General features: G+C 41.6%; 2 protein-coding genes across 3 annotated transcripts in view; both read left to right on the forward strand.

Moving 5' to 3' along the window:
* LOC132580640 (volume-regulated anion channel subunit LRRC8A-like) overlaps positions 1–7597 on the forward strand; it is an 86813-nt gene extending 79216 nt beyond the window's left edge. Inside the window, exon 3 of the mRNA XM_060251613.1 lies at positions 7455–7597. Within this exon, the coding sequence (XP_060107596.1) occupies positions 7455–7597 (143 nt within the window). The remainder of the gene's footprint in view (positions 1–7454) is intronic.
* The window catches only part of LRRTM4 (leucine rich repeat transmembrane neuronal 4), a 659418-nt gene that overhangs the window by 547951 nt on the left and 89677 nt on the right, over positions 1–21790 (forward strand). The window lies entirely within an intron of this gene.

Consider the following 21790-nt stretch of genomic DNA (forward strand, 5'->3'; position numbering starts at 1 on the left):
TTATCTTGTTTTATCAATTGTGGTTTTAACTGTACTTGTAAATGTTTTAAACTGAATTATGTGAATTATTGTGTTGTGAGCCGCCCTGAGACACTTCGGTGAGAAGGGCGGGATATAAGTCCATTAAATAAATAAATAAAATAAAAATGATGTATTCTGCATATAAATTAAATAAGCAGGGTGACAATATACATCCTTGTCGAACTCCTTTTGCTATTCTAAATCAATCATATCCCATTCTGACAGTTGTTTCTTGAGCCTTATACAGGTTTTTCAGGAGACATGTGAGGTGGTCTGGTACTCCCATCTCTTTAAGGACTTGCCACAGTTTGTTGTGATCCACACAATCAAAGGCTTTAGCATAGTCAATGAAGCAGAAATAGACGTTTTTCTGATACTCCCATGCTTTCTCCATAATCCAGCGAATGTTGGCAATTTGACCTCTAGTTCCTCTACCTCTCCGAAACCCAGCTTGAACTTCTGGTAGTTCCCGATCTACATACTGCTGAAGCCTAGCTTGTAGGATCTTTAACATGACCTTGCTGGCATGTGAAATGAGTGCAATGGTGCAATAGTTTGAATATTCCTTGGCATTACCCTTCTTTGGGATTGGAATATAAACCAATCTTTTCCAATCCTGTGGCCACTGTTGTGTTTTCCAAATTTGTTGACATAATGTGTGCATCACTTTAACAGCATCATCTTTTAGGACTTTGAATAGCTTAGCTGGGATACCATCATCTGCTCTCCCTACGTTGTTAGTAATGCTTTCTAAAGCCCATTTGACTTCACTCTCCAGGATATCTGGCTCAAGGTCATCGATTACACTGTCATGGTTGTCAAGGACACTGAGATTCTTCTTGTATAATTCTTCTGTGTATTCTTGCCACCTCTTCCTGATCTCTTCTGCTTCTGTTAGGTCCCTACCATTTTTGTCCTTTATCATGGCCATCTTTGCATGAAACATTTCTTTGATTTCTCCAACTTTCTTGAAGAGATCTCTTGTCCTTCCCATTCTATTATTTTCCTCTATTGCTTTGCATTGTTTCTTCAGGAAGGCCTCCTTATCTCTCCTTGCTGTTCTCTGGAAATCCACATTCAGTTGGGTGAATCTTTCCTTTTCACCTTTGCCTTTCACTTTCCTTCTTTCTTCAGCTATTTGTAAAGCCTCATCAGACAGCCACTTTGCTTTCTTGCATTTCTTTTTCTTTGGGATGGTGCTGATTGTTGCCTTCTGTACAATGTCATGAACCTCCGTCCATAGTTCTTCAGGCACTCTATCAACTCTAGTTCCTTAAACCTATTCCTTACCTCCACTGTATATTCATAAGGGATGTGATCAAGGTCAAACCTGAATGGCCTAATTGCTTCCCCAGTTTTCTTCAGTTTAAGCCTGAATTTTGCGATGAGTAGCTCATGATCTGAGCCGCAGTCAGCTCCAGGTCTTATTTTAGCTGACTGTAAGGAGCTTCTCCATCTTTGACTGCAGAGTATATAATCAGATTTCTGTGTTGCCCATCAGGTGATGTCCACATGTAGAGGTTGTTGGAAGAGGGTGTTCACTATGACCAGCTTCTTTTACACACACACACAAATAAAAATTCCTGTTTCTGAGGACATTTGCCAGGCCTTACTGGCTTTGTCCCTTTTGCCCATTTATAACTGAGAATTACTGCAGGCCAATTTGCAAACTCAGATTGAGAACAGAGGACAGGCATTGTTTCGGTGCCCTCTTGGGATTGCTTTCCTTCCACTTGCTTCAGAGCAATGCATGGAGTTTACTTGCTTTAAACTTGCTTACTTTAAACCTCCACTGGCAGAATCAGAATGTTTGAAGAGGACATTATGTTCACAGAATGGAAGAGATAAGAAGACAGGGGAGCCAGCCCTTCAGCAGCTAAGGACCAATGGCATAACTTATTGAAGGGGTGGTCAAAGGTAGCTCTCCAGATGTTTTTTGCCTACAACTCCCATCAGCCCCAGCCATTGGCCATGCTGGCTGGGGCTGATGGGAGTTGTAGACAAAAACATCTGGAGAGCTACAGTTGGCCACCCCTGGCTTATTGTAGTGAATGCTCAGGATTCTGGAAAAGTCAGAGGAGACAAGTATGTCCAGAAGCCACCTTTCTTATTGGCTTACCTCTTCATTGAGAAATTCATCAATTGGCTAAAGTTTTCTTGCTGTGTTGTACTTCAGCAAATGGCATTTTTTGTGAAATGTTCTGGTAAAATACTGTGATGGAAATAAAGTTCACACTGTAGCAGGGAAGACCCCTACAGTAGGCAATTGTTGGTTGGTTCAGTGACAGGTGACCCCTGAAGCAGGATCAGGAAAACAGCTTTTTTATTGCAATAACAGGCGCATGAATCAGACCCATATGGCTCATGTCAGGAGAGATGAGTCTGACCCCAAGTAAAGGAAGAACACAAGGTTTTATACTGCTTAAAGTTATACATCAGCAGAATCAACTAAACTGGAAACATGGTAAGACACAGGCGGGACACAATTGGTCCCTTTAGGTACTTTCCATACATGACATTACATGGCAGCATTATTTGCAGTCACAAGACAAGCTAAACCACAGCTTTCTGGTTTTGTAAACAGCATCTTTGGGATTCTCCAGGAATCTTCTCCCGGGGTGCAATACATATACTCACATTTCATCAAGTTGCCTTTTGTAACATCAGTTTGCTAGCTAGCTAACCACAGTCTCATTTCCTGGGTTTCTTTGGGACTTTCTAACCAAGCCCAGCTTTACGCAACACAACAGACATATTTCACATCACTTGAAGTGCCTTTTACACTGCACTGCAAACAAGCTTATTTGCTTCTCTTGGCCTAATCAGTTTGATCTCAATCTTTTACCTATCAGTAGCCAATTTTATTTTGATCCTTAATTAACAACTGCCACATTCTCCCCTTTCAGGCTTGTCTGATCTATCACGGCTTAGCCTGATCCTCTAAATATTTCACACAATTAGATAGTATCATTTCATACACAGGGTCAACTGCTACCTTCTCGTGTGAGATTCTCAAACTTTTTAAAATTTCTTTTCAAGGCTTGCGCACATCCAGGGAGACACTGAGCACATCCATAAAACACAATACAGATCAAGATTAAGCTAATGAAAATTATAAATCCTTCTCACAACCAGCTGAGATTTGGAAGCCAGCTGGTTAGCCACTTAAACAACTCTCCACCTGAGTTAAAGGCTTTATCATCACTCTCGGCGCTCTTAACCAGGTTTCTCAGGGTTTTCACACCTGTGAGGATCTGGCCAGACATTAACATAAAAGCAACAGACCTCGCCGAGGTAGGCACAAATTCCGCCCTGCTCTGAAAGCAATTGATCCAGGACCTTTCGATTTTGAAGCACATTAGATATGCTGTCCACTTCCTTTTGCAAGCTAAAGAGAGATGATGCAGTGCTCTCTAACCCTTCCTGCAGGATCTTGGACAAGTTCCTGGTGTAGGCTTGCAAATCGTGGACTCCCCATCTGGGTATTACTGATCTAAGGAGGTCCAAAAAGCCAAATCCCAAATCGCTTTCCAATGCACTTCGGCGTACCCTAGGTTTAGGGCGCTATAGGTTAAGAGGGTTTCCAAGATTTAACACTTCGTGCACCATGATGTCATCCCTTTTGTAACCTGACACAGTTAAGTAGGCTACCGTGCATATTCCCTTCCAGAACATGGGCAAATACTTATAGCCAGTAGTTCCACAAACCCAATAGACACCTGTCAGTCTATGTATATCCCATCCGCTTGGGTATAAGACTTATTGCACCAAGCAGGGCTAGCATCTTGGGGTGAGCAGATGTGTTACAAACTTGTAGGTACGCTAGTCTACTGAACCAGATGGAGGTGTAATAACCTTTCCATGTGGGGCTGTTACTATTTGTCACCCTCACCAGGTCTCTGTATTTAGTTGTAAAGTATAGTTATGCTCCACAGTCACTGAACAATTAAGACAGATCTGCGTGCCATGCCTTTTAGCTTTTCCGGCATTCTCTCCTGTGCAATTTTCCCATGAATCACTCTCCTTGCACTTGGTGTGTAAGTATGCCAGATACTTTGAACCATTTGTTTGCCATCTGGCTTTACTCGGGTCTAGGTATAAGACATATTCACAAACCTCTGCTTTCAAATATCCTACATCGTGATCAGCTTATTTGCTTCTCTTGGCCTAATCAGTTTGATCTCAGTCCTTTACCTATCAATAGCCAATTTTATTTTGATCCTTAATCAACACCTGCCACAACACCTTGATCTGATGAATATGCAAGAGAAATCTTGTCACTATGGCCTGCCTGTTTCCTGCAAGCCCCAGTACCCAGCCTTGGCTCAGCTGTTGTGATGTCACAATGTGTTCTATAAATACTCTGGGCCAACAACAGAAAGCTGATAAATGATGTAATTTTGATGTGAGAAGTGAAAGATCCATCTGAGGGGAAACTACCTTCTGCAGGGCTTAGAATAATTGCCTCTTGCAACTGCTCGGTCATCATTCAGTCTGCACACAGCAGAGGTTTAAAGGGTCAGATCTGTTAAAAGGAATAAAATTAGTCCATTGGAACACAAAGGCCTCCTAGTGTGCCCTCAAGCATCTGGGTGCTCTTGTGTTTATGGACTGCAGTGAATGGTCGTTGTTATTGCCTTTAACCAGCCTGTAGTACTCGTTATTTTTTTCTGTTTTTTTTTTAAGGAATAAAGTATAAAGTCAAGAGAGTAATTTACAATTTACAGGAGCTATAACTACAGGTTTTTATATTGGCAAAATAAGAAGGGTCAAATATATTACCTGAATAAATTTACTCTTTTGACTGGCAAACGTCTCTTGCAAGGCAACAGGATTAACTCCATCCATTGATATTTGAGTGAGTCAATTTCTCCTTAAAACGATTGGACTGTGCACAGCATAAACTCAGTTGTTAAGACACAGGCAGATACCTCCAGAAAAAAAGAGTTTCAACTTATATTTTCATAATAAACGTGGACACCACATACTGTTGCTTCTAAGTATTAACTCCAAATGCAACATGTGAACAGTCTCTGTCCAGCTTTTCAGCAAGTAGTATCATAGCCTTATTCTGGTTGGATGGAAATAGAGGCAGGGATAGCATTTGTTCAATATTATGTATATAAATTCTGGCAGGTATTAGGTGATGTCAGGTGTTACATGGTGTATAGGGATGAATGTTGTGTGTTTCATTTCTTTCAATATTTATTTGTAGCTTGGGCACTGATTTTGGCTTTCTGCTTTTCGCTGGTTTTTTTGTAGCTCTTTTTGTATTTACATTCCTCTTTCCCTTCCCTAAAAGTCTTTATAGTCTCTCTCATTTTCCTGCTTCCTTCTGTTCTTTCCACCCACCAGTCAACCTACATTTATTTGCCCCAATCCTCAGATATTCTTCCTTCTCTCCCTCTGGCAGACTCTCCCTGGGAAAACTCTGTGGTTATGGCTGGTGGGCTGAGTCCAGTTCCACCACGGTGGCTCAGGTGAAGTTGCCTGATGCTGTGCCTGCAAGAAGTTGTGGACACACCTTATTATCCCCTGTTTCCCCCTCCCACAATTTCTTCTTTTTCCTTCTCCTAACTGCTCCCATACCTTTACTTTTCCTAGCTTCCTTTTTTCCTTCCCATCCACCCACCAACCTACGTTTTATCTGCCCCAATCTTTATGCTTAATATTTATTCGCTTAATTTATAACCCATCAATCTTCCCAATGGAGACCCAAAGCTGATAACATCATTATCTCATTCTCCATTTTATCAACACAACAGCCCTGAGAGTTAGGCTAGGTTGAGTGTGAGCAAGCCACTTTGAGTCCCCATGGGGGAGGAAAGTGGGGAATGAATGAATGAATGAATGAATGCAGTAGCAAAAAGTAGAGAATCAAAACCGCTGGGGGGGAAATGCATTCCAATAACAGTGGCAAAAAGGAAGCAGGATTGGGGGAGTCCAAAGCTACAAGTAGTTCAAAATAGTTCTGTGACTGAGGATGCACCCATTTGGTCTCTGGTATGGACCCCAATTCGCCTTCAGGCTTTAGAACCTTTTCTTGATTCATATCCAAATAAGAAAATGGCAGTCTTTTTGAGGGAGGGGTTTGCATCAGGTTTTAGAATACCATATGAGGGTCCACATTTGCCCACAGAATGTAGAAATCTTAAATCGGCAAGAGAGCTGCCAGAGGTAGTAAAAAAAAAGGTGGCAAAAATGTGTGCAGAGGGCAGGATTGCAGGAATTTTCTTGGCACCTCAATTTAATAATCTCAGAGTGTCTCCTCTTTGAGTGGTCCCTAAGAAGGCCCCAGGTGAATTCCACCTTATCCTTCATACCCTTATCCTTCATACACATCCATCTGTTAATGATGCTATTCCACCAGAACTTTGTTCCGTCAAGTATGCATCTTTTGACCAGGCAGTTCGGCTAATTCAGGTTTGCAGCCCAGGTGATCTTATGGCAAAATGTGAAAATCAGTCTGCATTCCGTTTGCTGCCAGTTCACCCAGCTGATTTTTGCTTGTTGGGCTTTAAATTAGATGGTCTTGGTATGTGGACAAAGCCATGCCCATGGGATGCTTGGTAGCCTGCACTACTTTTGAGGCTTTTAGTTCCTTTTTGGAATTTGTTGCAAAAGGCAGATCAGGCAGCCCTCATATAAGTCATTATTTAGATGATTTTATTTTCATTGGTCCATCTGGTTCTTCAGAGTGTGCCTTTCACCTGGCAACATTCCAGTTGCTGGCAGATGAGTTGGACATTCCCCTTGCCAAAGATAAAACAGAGGGTCCTACTACACAGCTTACATATTTGGGCATTTTACTGAATTCTGATGTAGGTATTTCTAGGCTTCCTGATGATAAGCTTTCTACCCATTGATTATTTCTATGGAAAATGCTGCTGTCAAAAAAATGCATGTTGAAGGTGACGCAATCTTTAATGGGGCACCTCAATTTTGCTTGTAAGGTGGTGGCAACTGGTAGGGCCTTTTGCGCACATCTGGCTCATTCCACAGTAGGGGTGTCTGCTTCTCACCACCACATTAGGATTACAAAGGGTATTAAGGCAGATCTTGGGGTCTGGTGTCAGTTTTTTGAAAATTCTATAGTGTATCCATTTGGCAGTTCCCCCTATCACCTGAGGAAGCTTTGCAGGTCCATTCAGATGCAGCAGGCAGCATTGGGTTTGGAGTTTATTTTTTGGGTGACTGGTGTGCTCAGCATTGTCCTACACAGTGGCAGAACTCTGATATTTTGGAGTTTTTTCCTATTCTAGTTGCTGTTATTATATGAGGCAAATATTTGGTTAACAAGCGTGTAACTTTTTGGTGTGACAACCAAGCAGTGGTGAGAATCATTAATCTACAGACTTCTCGCTCTGAGCGGGTCATGTGCCTTGTCCGTAAATTTGTTTTAACTTGTCTCGAAAGTAACATTTCCTTCTCAGCAAAGTATGTTGCAGGTGTCAACAATGATATCACGGACGCATTATCTCGGTTTCAGGAGAAACGGTTTCGAAGCCTGGCACGCAATGCACTGAGGGACCCAGACCCATTCCCGGAGGACCCGGGGAGCCTTGGGAACTTGTAATTTGGCAGGGAGTAGTTCAATCCATTGCACCCTCAAACCACAGGTCTTACCTTAAAGTCTTCCAAGCATTCTGTTCCTTTGGTAATTCCAGGGGCTTTGGGGGTTACCCTCCTTTTTCAGAGTGTCTGGTTCTGCAATACTTGGTGCACCTCCGGGATCGTGGCCTATTGCACAGGACGTTGAGTGTTCATTTAGCAGCTACTTCATTTTATAGCAAGGCCAGTGCGTTTCCAGACCCTTTCTCTGGCAGCATTAGATCCTAGCAGACCAATTACGGAGGAATTGCTCGGTGATATATTAAGACTGTTGCCAAAAATTTGTTGCTCTTCATTTGAAGTAGTCTTGTTTTCAGCGGCTTTCATGCTTGCCTTTTATGGCGCCTTCTGCTGTGGGGAAATCTGTGCGCCCTCCCGGTATACCACTGATAATCGCCACCTTTCACTTAGTGATATAAAGGTCAGAGGCAGTAAACTCAACATAGTGCTACACCATTCCAAGACTGACCAACAAGAAATAGGCACATCAATCACATTGTATCAAGCCCCTCCTGGCACACCCTGCCCTGTAAAAACAGCATGCCATGCGGCCATCTAGCTCTGGTGCATTTTTCATTCATTCATTCCGATGGGTCGTGCCTATCCAGATTTCAATTTGCAAGCATGTTGAGAAAATGTTTGGAGCACATGGGTCTCCCATCTTCAGAGTTTGGTTCCCACTCATTTCAGAATGGTGCTGCTACCACTGCATCCAATTTGGACCTACCTGCATCAAAAATCCAGGCCATTGATTGTTGACGTCCTGCTGCTTTTCACTCGTACATTCATCCACATTTGTCTTAATCCTTTTCTGTCTTCACCTATACAGATCAGCTCAGAATGTTATGGATTGTAGGGCACAGTATTGTTTACTGGGCTGGTCAGTATGCTGCTCATTCCGGATGGGGAGAATCAGTCGGGCTGGGCCGTTACATGCATGTCACCTGGTTCAGCCAGAGTGAAATGCAATGGGCATCACTCTTGGAGATGGTATCTCAGCAAGTTTTCGAGCATGGCCTTCCAGCTGCCTTGATTATCCAGCTTGAAGAGAATGACTTGCCAGCCAGAAAAGATCATGAACTGCAGCATGTAATTTCAGCAGATCTGGAGATTCTTGCTGCGCGCCTGCCTTACACCAAGTTATTCTGGTCAGGACTTTTGGAGTGCCAGAAGTGGAGGTCGGCTATCAGTCCAGAGAGAGTGGACTTGGCAAGAAGAAAAGTATGCAAGCATGCTAGGAACATCATCATGGCTTTAGGAGGTACCATCATCAGACATGTGGACATTTCTTTTCGACTTGATTTCTTGTACAAGGGGAACAGGGTTCACTTATCGGAATGGGGAATGGACATCTGGCTGTTCAGCATACGGGAGGCATTACTTTGTTGGATTCAGGCTTAGGAGCTTTGATGGGAGCACGGAGGGTTCCCCCCTTGCTCGGTGGTGGTTTTGCGCATCAGGGCAAATTGGTACCACACATGAGGCAGCCACCCTTGTGATACCAGTAATATTTGTCACTCCCAGATTTTCCCCTGCAGGCGGGCTGAGGGACGTATTCATCGAGTGGCAGACGGGCCAGTCGATGCTCTTTGATCCACTCCCATGCTGCGCCAATGCTCCTTAGTGTGTAACCAATAAAAACTCAGAATGGCCTGTGGCCTGGTTTTTAATTCCAAGAAAGTTTGGTGTGTGTTTTGTTGACCTCCGAAAGATCTCTTCTTACTGAGCCCTGCACCGGCAACCCCTTTTTGGAGTTTATGTCCCATTAATGGTAACTTTTTTATGCTTTAAAAAGTTCCAGTAGTTTGGCATTCTAAGGATCATCCAGTCCCCTGTGGGGGGGGGTGGGATACTCTGTCACTGAAGTGCATTCAAGAAAAGCTCCATTAACATAACACTCCTTCCATAACACACATTTGTGAATTCCCCCCCCCCCCCCAAGTGAGTAGAGTTAATTCTACACTGTCTCCCTCAGCCATGCTTTAGGTGTGATTTATGAACACTAATTCAGTTTGGAGATTTTCCAGTTCAATTGTTCGACTCTGGCACAATTTGTGACTTTTCAGGGGCTTGCCTTCATTCCTACCAATGGCTTGCATTATAACCATTGATGCAATTTGCACTTAACTGAATGTAAGACCAGATGATGACAATAGCCTGAAGAAAAATCCATAGCTGACCTGCAAATATCTAATTTAGCTAACGCTGCTATAAAGAAGAAGATTTTGAGAAAGTTACAAAACTGGAAGTGCTATAGGGAAACTTTGTTTTCAGGAAGAGCTGGGATTGGGCAGTAAGGGTATATAATCTCTGCCATTTTCCCCTGCAATTTCTAGAAGTATCTTGCTATTTACTTGGTGTAAATGTGGTTAAAATCAGCAGTGTGGATTATGGTTTCTGTGGGCTTGACAGCAATGGGAATCTGGCCCTGTAGCATTGTATGAGGCATACATTTGGCTTGCTATCTTCGAACATCTTGTTTTACAAAGGGATGACTTTATAAAGAGAGGAAGGGAGCAAGGCAGAAGTAGTCCAAGCAGAAAAATAATCTCATTACATCAGAGCTGTAGTTCTATCAGGATGTAGTGGCTGGTCATTGTTTGCCACAGAATAGGTGGCTGTCAATCAATGGAATGACAGGTAGAGCTGGAGGAAATGGCAGCTCAACCTTTTGCATCTTGCTCACAATGCATGGACTCTGGAAACCTATTAGGGATAATATGGCCCTTTCTTCTGCAGACGTTAGGTAAATCAGGCACAGCTGCTTACAATTTACAGATTAGGATCTTTTTGAGGGGACCCTAAAATCTTGTAGGCTCTGGCTAGATTTTTAAATCTCCTACAGCAACTGTCAAAGGAGTTATTTTACAGAGATACTCCCTCCTCCCTTTCACCCTGGTTACCATAGCATTGAAGCATGTTACGAATTGGATGTCTCTGAGTACTCCCAGAAGGCAGGAGATTGTTTTTCATCATTTTTTACAAACAGGTGTTTAGGTAATGGAAAAAAGTTCATCCCTTTCTCCTCTGGTACTCTTTGATCACTCCAATCATGAGTAGCCAAGCATAGATTAAGTGGGAAAAGAGGCAACCAAGCCACAATGAATTACCGACCATAATCAGTTATTATCTTAGCAACAGACTCCCATAAAATTTTGGTTGGTATTTAGAAAAAAAAATCCTAGAACCTTTATAATGAGCTTTTTTGCATACATTTCAGTGTTCATTTTCTCTCTGCCTCTCATCCAGTCTTTCAAATGTGCACAGAGTCACATTTTTCTCATACCCTCATACATTTACCATTAATGAGATTTATTATATTTTCTTTGAGTTACTCCTGCCGTTCCTTTCTCAAAAGGTACAAGGAAAATTTTGACAGGATACATGGTTAGACCTGTGCAATTCCAGCTCATTAAACACATCCTTAATTGCTTTCTAAATTTCTCTGTAATTAGAATAATAATGTTAACAAATGTGTTAGCTTCCAAATAATATCTTTGGAAATTGGATTATTCAGAGCTGTGATTTAGATTGGGTTTCCAGACTGGAAGGTTTTTCAGATGCTGAACATGCTGGTTCAAGGCACTGATGCCAGTCTGCATTCTGATTCTGGCTAGCCCTAATGGCAGACTGAGTAGAGTTACCAGCCTCCAGATAGGACCTGGAGATCTCCTGCTGTTACAACTGGTATATATACACACACACTAGGGTTGCCAAGTCCAATTTAAGAAATATCTGGGGACTTTGGGGGTGGAGCCAGGAGACTTTGGGGGTGGAGCCAGGAGACATTAGGGGTGGAGCCAAGATCAAGGCTGTGACAAACATAATTGAACTCCAAAGGGAGTTCTGGCCATCACATTTAAAGGGACCACATAACTTTTCAATACCTTCCTTCCATAAAAAACCATGAAGGATAGGGGCACCTTCTTTTGGGGCTCATAGAATTGGACCCCCTGGTCAAATCGTTTTGAAACTTGAAGGATATTTTGGGGAGAGGCACTAGATGCTGTGCTGAAAATTAAAAAAAAACAGCCCCCCAGAGCCTCAGATACCTGCGGATGAATTCTCCATTATTTTCTATGGGAATAAATCTCCATAGGGAATAATAAAGTTCCCAGCAAACATTTCGCTCCCCTCCCCCCGCTTTCTGATGACCCTGAAACGGGGGAAGGCCTCCAAACCAGGGGATCCCCTGCCCCCACCTGGGGATTGGCAACCCTAACACACACACACACACAACATTCAAAAGCAATGTCTTTGTGATTGTACTGCAGACAGGGCTGGCACCTGGAGATCTCCTGCTATTGCAATTGCTCTCCAGATGACTATCAAGATCAGTTCCTCTGGACAAAATGGCTGCTTTGGAGGGTGGAACCTCAGAATGGGCATCCCTAACCCCAGGTGCTTTTTTTTTCCTGTACAGAAAGGAAACTTTAAGACAAGAGTGTCAAACATAAGGCACTTGGGATAGAACCAGCCTGTCCAAGACTTTTACCTGGCTCACAAGCAACCAGTCATTCCTTTTATTGCCAGATGACAGAGATTGTGCATTATTATAGCCCTGTACTAGCAGTAAGGCCCATTGTGAAGAAAAATACAATGGACTCTAGAAGGAGATTCTGGGCAAGTGCCCACCACCCTTGTTGACTTCCCACCCACACAAGTGAAGACAATGACTCCCCCCACACACACACACCTCAAGGGGAGCTGATCTCTGCATCTAGAGAATGGTTGTAAATCTGAGTGATTTCCAGTTATTTCCCAGGAGGAAATGGCATTGTACCTATCTGAGGTCCTCGGCTTAAGGGGTAAGTGGCTATACTTTAGGAATGCAGAAGTTCTGCATGTGTGATAGCAGAAGACATTTATAAACATCCAGAGCCTCAAAACATATTTTTTACATGGGGTGAGAAAAATCTGCATTCAGGATAACATTGAAAAGTTGAAAATCTTGCAGCTTTGGGATGTTTTTCAACCCTAAAAATATATTTCTCTGTAGTGAGGTAGATGTTCTTCCGATTCTTACTGGGGTGTACCAAAAAAATGTGGGGTTTTTTTTTCAGATTTGAGTTCATTGAACCTGAAAAATATTGACATTCCCAAATATTCCCGAATACCAATATCAGTATTGTATTGGAATTTGGGTAAATATAGGAAACCCAACTTTCCTCCACTCCATTTTACCTTATGGGGACCATCCACAGAGTGTATAATGGCAAATTTCACACAGCAGGTTATGCAGTCACTGTAGTACAACTTGGCAAGTGAACTGAATGCATTTAAACTTTAAATACCTTCAGTCCACTAGCCAAGCCATACCACCACTGCCCAAGTTGTGCCATTCCAGCCGCACAATTTGGGCAGTAGACTAAAGGCATTTAAAGAGACTGTGGACTGAAGGCATTTAAAGAATAATAAAGGTTTTTATTCAGGCATGGCAAAAAAAAAATACCAATGTTATTTCCCAAGTACTTATTCAGCTCAGTATGTACCGAGCACACACTTCTAGTCTGTATCTGCCCAGAGATCTTAAAATATTTCCATGGAACAGTGTTTTCAGATAAGAAACCTTTTTTACACCAAACATTTAATGAGTTCGTTATATATATATATATATATATATATATATATATATCAAATGTAATGTGAGCATTATTGAAACATCTGTAATGAACAATCAAAAGTACAGTGTGCATGGATTGTGCATATATTCACTGTAACTTTTGAACAGAGACAGTGGAGTTTAAACCACATGTGCACTGACTGTAAACTTGATAATCACTCAACGGGTGTATAAAGAAAAATCAAATGTACACTGCAAATAGATTATACAGGGGTGCGGCCAGACCTACCACTTAAAGCGAGATGGAAGAGCCTTTTTTCTGAACTGGGGCAGAAAAATCCGATGTGGTGGCGTTCACATGAACGGTGGTATAAAGGGTTGGTCCCGTTAGTGAAAAGCAGTTGATTGATCACACGGTGATGGTGATTTCTGGGAGGGGGGGGGGGTCCATTGAACATGCGCCCAACTGCTTGGAGCTGGGAAATCAAACCTTGCTTCAGCGGCAGGGGGGAAGGAGGAAAGTTTCCGGAATTAACATTGCCGATCCAAACCACGGAACTGCCAGGAATTATTTTCCTAAAAATTGACAGTGACAATGATATCTTGAAATCCTCCACATTGAAAAAAAAAGAATTTTTTCCTGTTCTGAATAGTGGGATAACGTTTCCCCCCCCCCTCCGATCCTGTGTTGATTGGAGAAGCAGAAACTTCACCTCAGATTCCCGGATGATCTGGCAATGCGCATGTCTGTGAGGTGAGAGGCAGTATCGCGCGTGAGCTGTCCAAACAACAAAAAGCCGATCCTGTGCCGCTGTTTTGAAAAAGGACCGGACTTTTTCTACAGTCAAATTAACCCGATATACATGCGGGGCAGGTCGGGATGATAACGACTCCACATCGATTGACAGATGTGAATGTCTGGACGTCCGCTTTAACTCCGCATGGGGGGCATGGGTGAGTCGCGGTTAATGTTCTGTCTGACCGCACCCCAGGTGTACATTTTTAGTTGTGGACAGGGCTACATCTTATGTGTGGACATAGGTCAGGGACTGCCTCACCCCTGGACATCCAAAGTTATACTAAGGATGCGAGTCTTCAGATGGGACTTGGGGATCCCTTGGAATTACAGCTCATCTCCAGACTATAGAAATCAGTTCCCCTAGAGAAAATGGATGCTTTGGAGGGTGGAACTTAATTGTACCCCATTAAAGTCCTTGTCCTCCCTAGGGTCTACTCCAAATCTCTAGGAGCTTCCTAACCTGGAGCTGGCAACCCTACCTTCCAATCCCCCACCAGTGGTCAGGGGAGATCTGGCAACTGTAAAGCATATACAAATGCAGGGAGACTAAGACGTGCCAGTTCACATGGAGAGGATTTGTATACATAATCAAGACTCTGGTTTTTACAGCATTCCTGGTTGTGCATAGAAAGCCAGTGTGCATACCCTTCTACACACACATGAGCAAGTCTATATGTGCACATCTGTATCTCTGTGCATGTCTATGGGAATGACAGATGGGTGCAGTCCTAGCCCTTTCCATGAAAATAGAGTTGAGCAGTAGACTCCTATACCATCATGTTCTTTTTATCTCCAGATCTCCTTGTCTAGAGAATTATCCTATACCAGCAGCAAGGGCCTGCAACACAGAAGAGAATTAACCAGGGTGATGAAAAATGCATGGTTTCCTGCAAAACTGGCTTGTTTTTTTCCTGTCTCTTTTTTTTTAGTGCAAAAATAATTGGAAGTGACAAGAGGAAAATGTTGCATTTGAATGCTCTGATAAGCAATCAAGGCTTAATAGATTAGAAAATATAATTAATTACTTAATTATTCTGGAAGTAGTGGCGGTTAGTATTTTGTTCAATGAAAACTCACTGTCTAATTTATTAAATAATCACAGCGCAAATATCTGTTATATCATGGAGACGGGCTGCTGAGCAAAAGATTTCAGTGAAGTATGCAGACACATATAATGAATTTGCTCCTACAAATGATGTAAAGCTGGCCTAAGGTCACTCAAGGAGCTTCAATGGCAGAATGGGGATTTGAACCCGAGACTGACACTAGCTATTACTCCTTAGATCCTTGGCTCTGTCCTGTTCTAGTCTTTTGGCATTATAAGCTGCTTCCCTCTGGGGTGGGAAGTGGGGGTATAAATAACTAAATGGTTAGACAAAACTGCTAATATACATGAGTCAGTTCATAAACAGTTTAGGGTAAACTACATGCAGTGCCAGAGGATCCATAATCAGATCTCTGTGTTTTTTTTTCCTTAGAGTCTCAGGGAGACCTATTTCAAATCAGAATCCTACTGGCCAAAGGCTTAACTTTTTCCTCTAGGCCTTTCTCCCCTTCCTTCATTTACCTCATTATGGGAAGCATTCAGACAACATACAACCCATTCAGATAACATGCAGCTTCTGGGAGAAAGCCAACAGGAACCGGGCAGCCTCTGGTTTGGAACGATTCATCTGAAAGGATTGGTGTGGCAAATTGTCTCCATCTGTGCCATTTTGTTCTCACCCATAACTACTTCAGATTTGGCAATGAAGTTTTCTTACAGATCAATGGTACAGCCATGGGCACCCGCATGGCCCTACAATATGCTAACATCTTTATGGCTGACTTGGAGCAATGCTTCCTAGAATCCCACCCACTCCTACCTACCTTATACCTGTGTTACATTGATGACATTTTTATGGTCTGGACACATGGTAAAGAAGGCCTGGATACATTCCACCAGACATTCAATGACTTCCACCATCAACCTGACAATGAACCAGTCCACACAAGAAATACATTTTCTGGACACCACTGTTAAAATACACAATGGATGCACTGACACCACCTTATACTGGAAACCTACTGACTGACAAACATAACTGCATGCCTCCAGCTACCATCCCAAACATACCAAATGAACCATTGTATACAGCCAGGCTCTATGCTACAGCCACATTTGCTCCAATCCTGCTGACAGATTCTCCCCTGAGGGATCTACAACAAACCTTTTTGGAACTAAAGTACCCACCTGATGAAGTCAGGAAACAGATTAACAAAGCCAGAATGATACTCAGAGAAAACCTGTTACAAGACAGACCCAAAAAAGACAATAACACCACTAGTCACACACATCTCCCAACTGAAAACAGTCCAACGTATCAACAACTTACAACCTCTATTGGATAGTGGCAGCTCTCTTTCAAAAGTACTGGGGGTAAACCTTTTCTTGCACACAGACAGCCCCCTAATCTCAAACAACTCCTCATCCACAACAATACAACATCTCATCTGAGCGTGGACACTGGCACCAGAACTTGCAATAAGCCCAAGTGCCAACTTTGCTGCCACATACACCCAGACAATACAATCACTGGACCTAACAGCATTAACTACACCATCTCAGGCTCATTTACTTGTTCATCTTCCAACATTATATATGCCATTAAATGCCAACAATGCCGTTCAGTTCTCTACATAGGGCAAACAGGACAAACCACCAAAGGATAAATGGACACAAATTTTACATGAGGAATTACAGAACTGAGAAACCTGTGGGGGAACACTTTAACCTTCCAAAGCATTCAGTGGGTGACCTCAAAGTAGCTGGTTTACTGCAAAGGAACTTCAAGAACAGAAATTGCTGAATTACAAATTATTATGAAACTTGGAACAAACACTTCCTCAGGACTGAACAGGAATATTGGTTTTTTATCTCATTACAGATGCTAAACCCACTCACACTGAGAAAGTTATACATCCACAGTATTTCAATGTATTTCTCTTTTAGAATAGTGTATCAGAATGATTTTTTGTACTGACATACTCAAAATAGAAATATTGGCTGTTTATCTCATTGCATATACTTAACCCATTTTCACTATATTTTATTGTATTCTTTTTTTCCTATGGCAAACTAGAATGATGTTTACATGTTAAAAAGTAAATTAGGTGAACAAGAACATCACTATCCAATGTATTTCTCTTTTAGCTGTATTGATATACTCAAACAGGGATATTGGCAGTTTATCCCATTACATATACTGAACCCATCTCCCACTAATTTTAATGTATTTTTCTCCTAATGGCAAACTATGTGTATGTTACAAGTTAAAAGGTAAATTAGTTGGATGGGAAATCTTCTGAGATATAAATACCTTCCTTTTGACCCAGGCTTAATACAATATAGTCATTAACAGACATTCTCACAATTTGACATATTACTGTTTTATTGCTTTTACATGCTCATGCTACTCAGATCAAAGGTCTGCTCAATTTGTTAATTTTACTATTCTGTCATTGAATCTTAAATTTGCATTCTAAACCACTTCCTACCAGATAATTTTACTATACTGTGATTGGATCTTAAATTTGTACCAGTTTGCATTCTGAGCCACTGACTACAAGCTATGTGTGGCTTTGCTCACTTTACCGGATTCCTTGTCTGATGAAGTGTGCTTAGAGAGCACATGAAAACTTACATTCTGAATAAAACTAAGTTGGTCTTAAAGATGCAACTTGACTCCTATTTTGTTCTACTTCTTCAGACCAACACGGCTGACTACTTGGATCTGTCCCCATCTTTGTATGCTAGATTGTGGTTTTAAATGCTTATAGTTTTAAATTTGTGTATATGTATATTTTATTGTTATGACTATGTTGTGCCCTGCCTTGAGCCCGTTCACAGGAAGGGTGGCCTAAAAATTTAATACATTAAATAAAATCACTGTTGGAAAACTATTGATGGGAAAATGCTAGAACATGGGTGGCCAAACTTCAGCTCAGGAGTCACATATGGCTCTTTCACGCATATTGCGTGGCTCTCAAAGCCTCCACCACCTTGTTGACTGGCTTGGAAAAAGCATTGGTCTATTTAAATCACTTATCTAAACCAAGCCAGTTGGTGACTTGGAGAATGCATGTAAGGTTAAAGTTATTTTCTTTCCACCTCTCTCTCCCTTCTCATCTATTTCTTTCCTCCCTTCCCTTCCCTTCCTTCTTTCAGCTCTCAAACATCTGACATTCATGTCTTGTGACTCTCAAACATCTGAAGCTTATCCTATGAGGCTCTTACATAAAGTGAGTTTGGCCACCCCTGGGCTAGAAAGAAAGTACGGCAGTAAAGGAGGACCATGGGAGAAAACATGCTATTTTATTTGTTCGTAAATAATTTGGAATTGGTAATGAGCAGTGTAGTAGCTAAATTTGCAGATGATACCAAATTATTCAGATTAAGATGGATTGTAACGAGCTACAGGAGGATCTCTGTAAATTGGATGAGTGGGCAATATGAATTCCTTGGTGAGGTGGGGGTCTCCCACTGCTAGGCGCCACCTCTCCACCAACAATCAGCTAGCCAGTGGGGGTACTTACTGCAAAAAAGGGGGAGCTTCACCAGACATTTTGCGTGGCTCTCAAAGCCTCCACCACCTTGTTGACTGGCTTGGAAAAAGCATTGGTCTATTTAAATCACTTATCTAAACCAACATGGCTGCCGTGTTATCTGGAAGTGACATAGACATGTCAAGGCAACACTCTGATATCTGGGCAAAAACTCTATTGTAGAAGCTGTTTTTACCATAGAGTTTCTGCCCAAACACCAGACAATTGCACTGCTGTTGTGATGATGTCACTTCCGGAGTGATACTGGGAACATGGCCTGGGCCTTCCTCTTTCTCCTAGTAAGTCCCCCTATCCCCCACTGATTGCCAGGGGAGACCTAGCAACCCTACCAGGGCAACTGATTGTTCATTGTATAAAACAGAATTCTGGACAAGATGAACCAACATATCTGATCTGGTAGGCTCTTATTAAGTTCTTTGTGCTTTCCCCAAGGAGACAAACTGCAACTTCATGGACATTTAGTTTGAGAACCATAGTGCAAGTGGAAAGAATTAAATTTGCTTCCCTGCTGAGCCACTGCTAAATGCTATATGCCTCTGCTATATGCTACATACTATAAATGTATTTGATTCTAGATTGTCCTGTACTTCATGTGGTTTGATTCCTAGTATCCACTTGTCAAAAATACTAGTTGGTTATGCCTTTTGATCATGGCCTGAAGCAAGCTCTGAGTTCTCAGCACTATATAACCCCAGATATTTTGGCACATTGGTCTTTCAGTTCTAAACTAGCTCAATCTTCTGACAAGACTTTTCTTCCAACTGAACTGAGATGTGGCACCAAAAAATGTGGATTTTTCAGATAAACAGGGTATATAGGGTTGCCAGCTCTGGGTTGGGAAAAAGGCAACTTCTAAATATGTATGTGATTCATTCTTGCTTTGTATAATGGTTTGACACCAGCTGGGATCAGAGGTATGCAGATGACAAAGGGATATTATGATGACCTCATTTTTTAAATCTCAAAATTGGATTGTTTCTCTTTCTGTTGGCTATTATTGAACCCAATTAACGGCCTCTGAAGAGTGGGGGGAAAGACACTGCAGTTGGATAGGATAAAGTGTGTGTGGCACTGCTTTCTCCAAGAAGTTTGATCTGTAATAGCATTTTTTAAAAAGAGAGAACAACATTTGAACAATGGATTTTAAATGTGATGAGCAAAAGAAGAACCTGATTTAACAATACACATCCAAGGATTTTTTTCTGTTTAACTTTCCTCATTAATTGCTGAGTTTATTGCTGAATATTTGTTAGGGATGGGACTTTTGAAACCGAAGAAATTTTGTCTCATATTTTGAGGTTTCTTTGTTTTTTTGAGCCCTTCCTAGGCAGAAATTAAACCTATCAGTTGACATCACAATGAGTGAATCATCTATCCTAATAATAAACTAAAGATCCTGGAGTGATTCATTAGAACTAGAAAGTTGCAACTGAAATTTTGCATAAATTAATTTGAAGCAAAAATGAGCAATTGCTTCCCATTTCGTTTTTATGTTTATATTTTCTCAGTGGTTGTGGTTCTCTACTTTTTGCTTTCAACTTTGTAGATTTGCTTGCACTTTCTGTACATATTCTATGACCTTTATATAAACAATGCATGCAATGTATACATATAAGCACATAATGCATAGTGTTGATTTGCAGGTGTACAAGAAATGTTGAAAAATATACTTAAGGAAAGATCTGAGTGCAAGGAAAGAGAACATAACATGAAAATAGAGGTCCAATTCACAGAAAGGAGAATTGAACTCAAAACAGGGGTTCCTGGGTGAAAATAGCCAGGATGTGAAATACAAAATTATCCCTAATTTGAAGTGAATTTGTGGGTTTTCCTTTTCAGGAAAAAAATGACAGGAATATTGAGGGGAGTTACAAGAGTTTTGATTAGCAGAACAGCTTAGGGGATTGTATGTGGTCAACCTAGGTTGTCACCAGATTTCATCCAAAGCTAAATTTGAAGCAAGTGTGATTATTCCTTCTGAGGGTGAATATCTGAGACTGTCTGAGGGAAAGTGGAAGAGAGACGACAGGAAGGTCAGTCAGCAGCTGGGTGTCGTGTGCCCTTCCAAGGTCAAAGTCTCATCTATCCAGTGGAGAGCTTTATTCCACTATGTTATTACCCAAAGAAGTGCAGTATGCTAACGGAATGGACTGAACTGATACAGCAGAGAGAGTGGCAACAATCTGTCACAGGGGGGAAAAAAGAGCTTTCCTTGACAGTCTCCATTTTGCATCATTAGTTCCCGCAGTGTCTAGGAGTGAAATGGAGTTATCTGTCCCTTGAGAGAGCCAAGCATGCCTCTCAGGGCACAAGCATCATGATCTCAGTATCATTTCTACTGCCTCTGAACAGAATATAATTAGCAAGCTTACAGATTGTCCAGGGCTTCTATATGCCCCGTATCTCTTGGGCTTCTTCCTTTGGCCTTTGAAACAGCACGTATACAATCCACTATGCCAGGGAAAATCTAGTTCCCCTCAAAGAGGGGAGATAAAAACTGGAGAAGCAGCTGGAGATGAAGTGTTGTAGGCTTTCCTGTCCTGCACCACTTCGCAATCACAATGCTGGTCAAAGTTCTCTGTTGTAATGGTCCCTTTTGCTTCCAAGTCAGGAAAAGTGTACTCATACAGATGGATGTGTTCAAAACAACATCCATTTATAAGCAAGGAGATGATTAGAGCAACTAGTCTCAGGATGAGGGAACTTAGGTAGCCTACAATTCTAACAATCACAACTAAAGACCAAGGATTCTAACTAAAAGAACTCATACAAATCTTAGAAAAGTAGCATTTTCTGCTTGATATATTTGTAAAATGTAGATTCAGATTTGCACTAGAACACGCACAGAGTGCCAGACAGATTTGCACTAATCCCTGATCATAGAACATATTGGCACTAACCTGCCTTAACTACTATATTTGCAGAACCTTCCTTAATATACATGGCACAGGCCTATAGTGGTCTTTGAGAATAAAGAAAGAAAGTATATTACAAAGCCCTTTTCTCTAGCAAGAATATGTTATCATCATGTTCTGTAAACATCTTCTAAGAGAAAGTACACATTCTCCCTATCTCTGAAGACATATCACAAAAGTAGAAGTTTTGCCTTTTACGCATTTACTGGAATTAGGCCAAATGCCACACAAAGAAGACAAAGGACTTGAACAAACACTCCTTGGCCATCTGCACAT

Source organism: Heteronotia binoei, chromosome 12, assembly GCF_032191835.1.
Source record: "Heteronotia binoei isolate CCM8104 ecotype False Entrance Well chromosome 12, APGP_CSIRO_Hbin_v1, whole genome shotgun sequence".
In the NCBI taxonomy this organism is placed as follows: domain Eukaryota; kingdom Metazoa; phylum Chordata; class Lepidosauria; order Squamata; family Gekkonidae; genus Heteronotia; species Heteronotia binoei.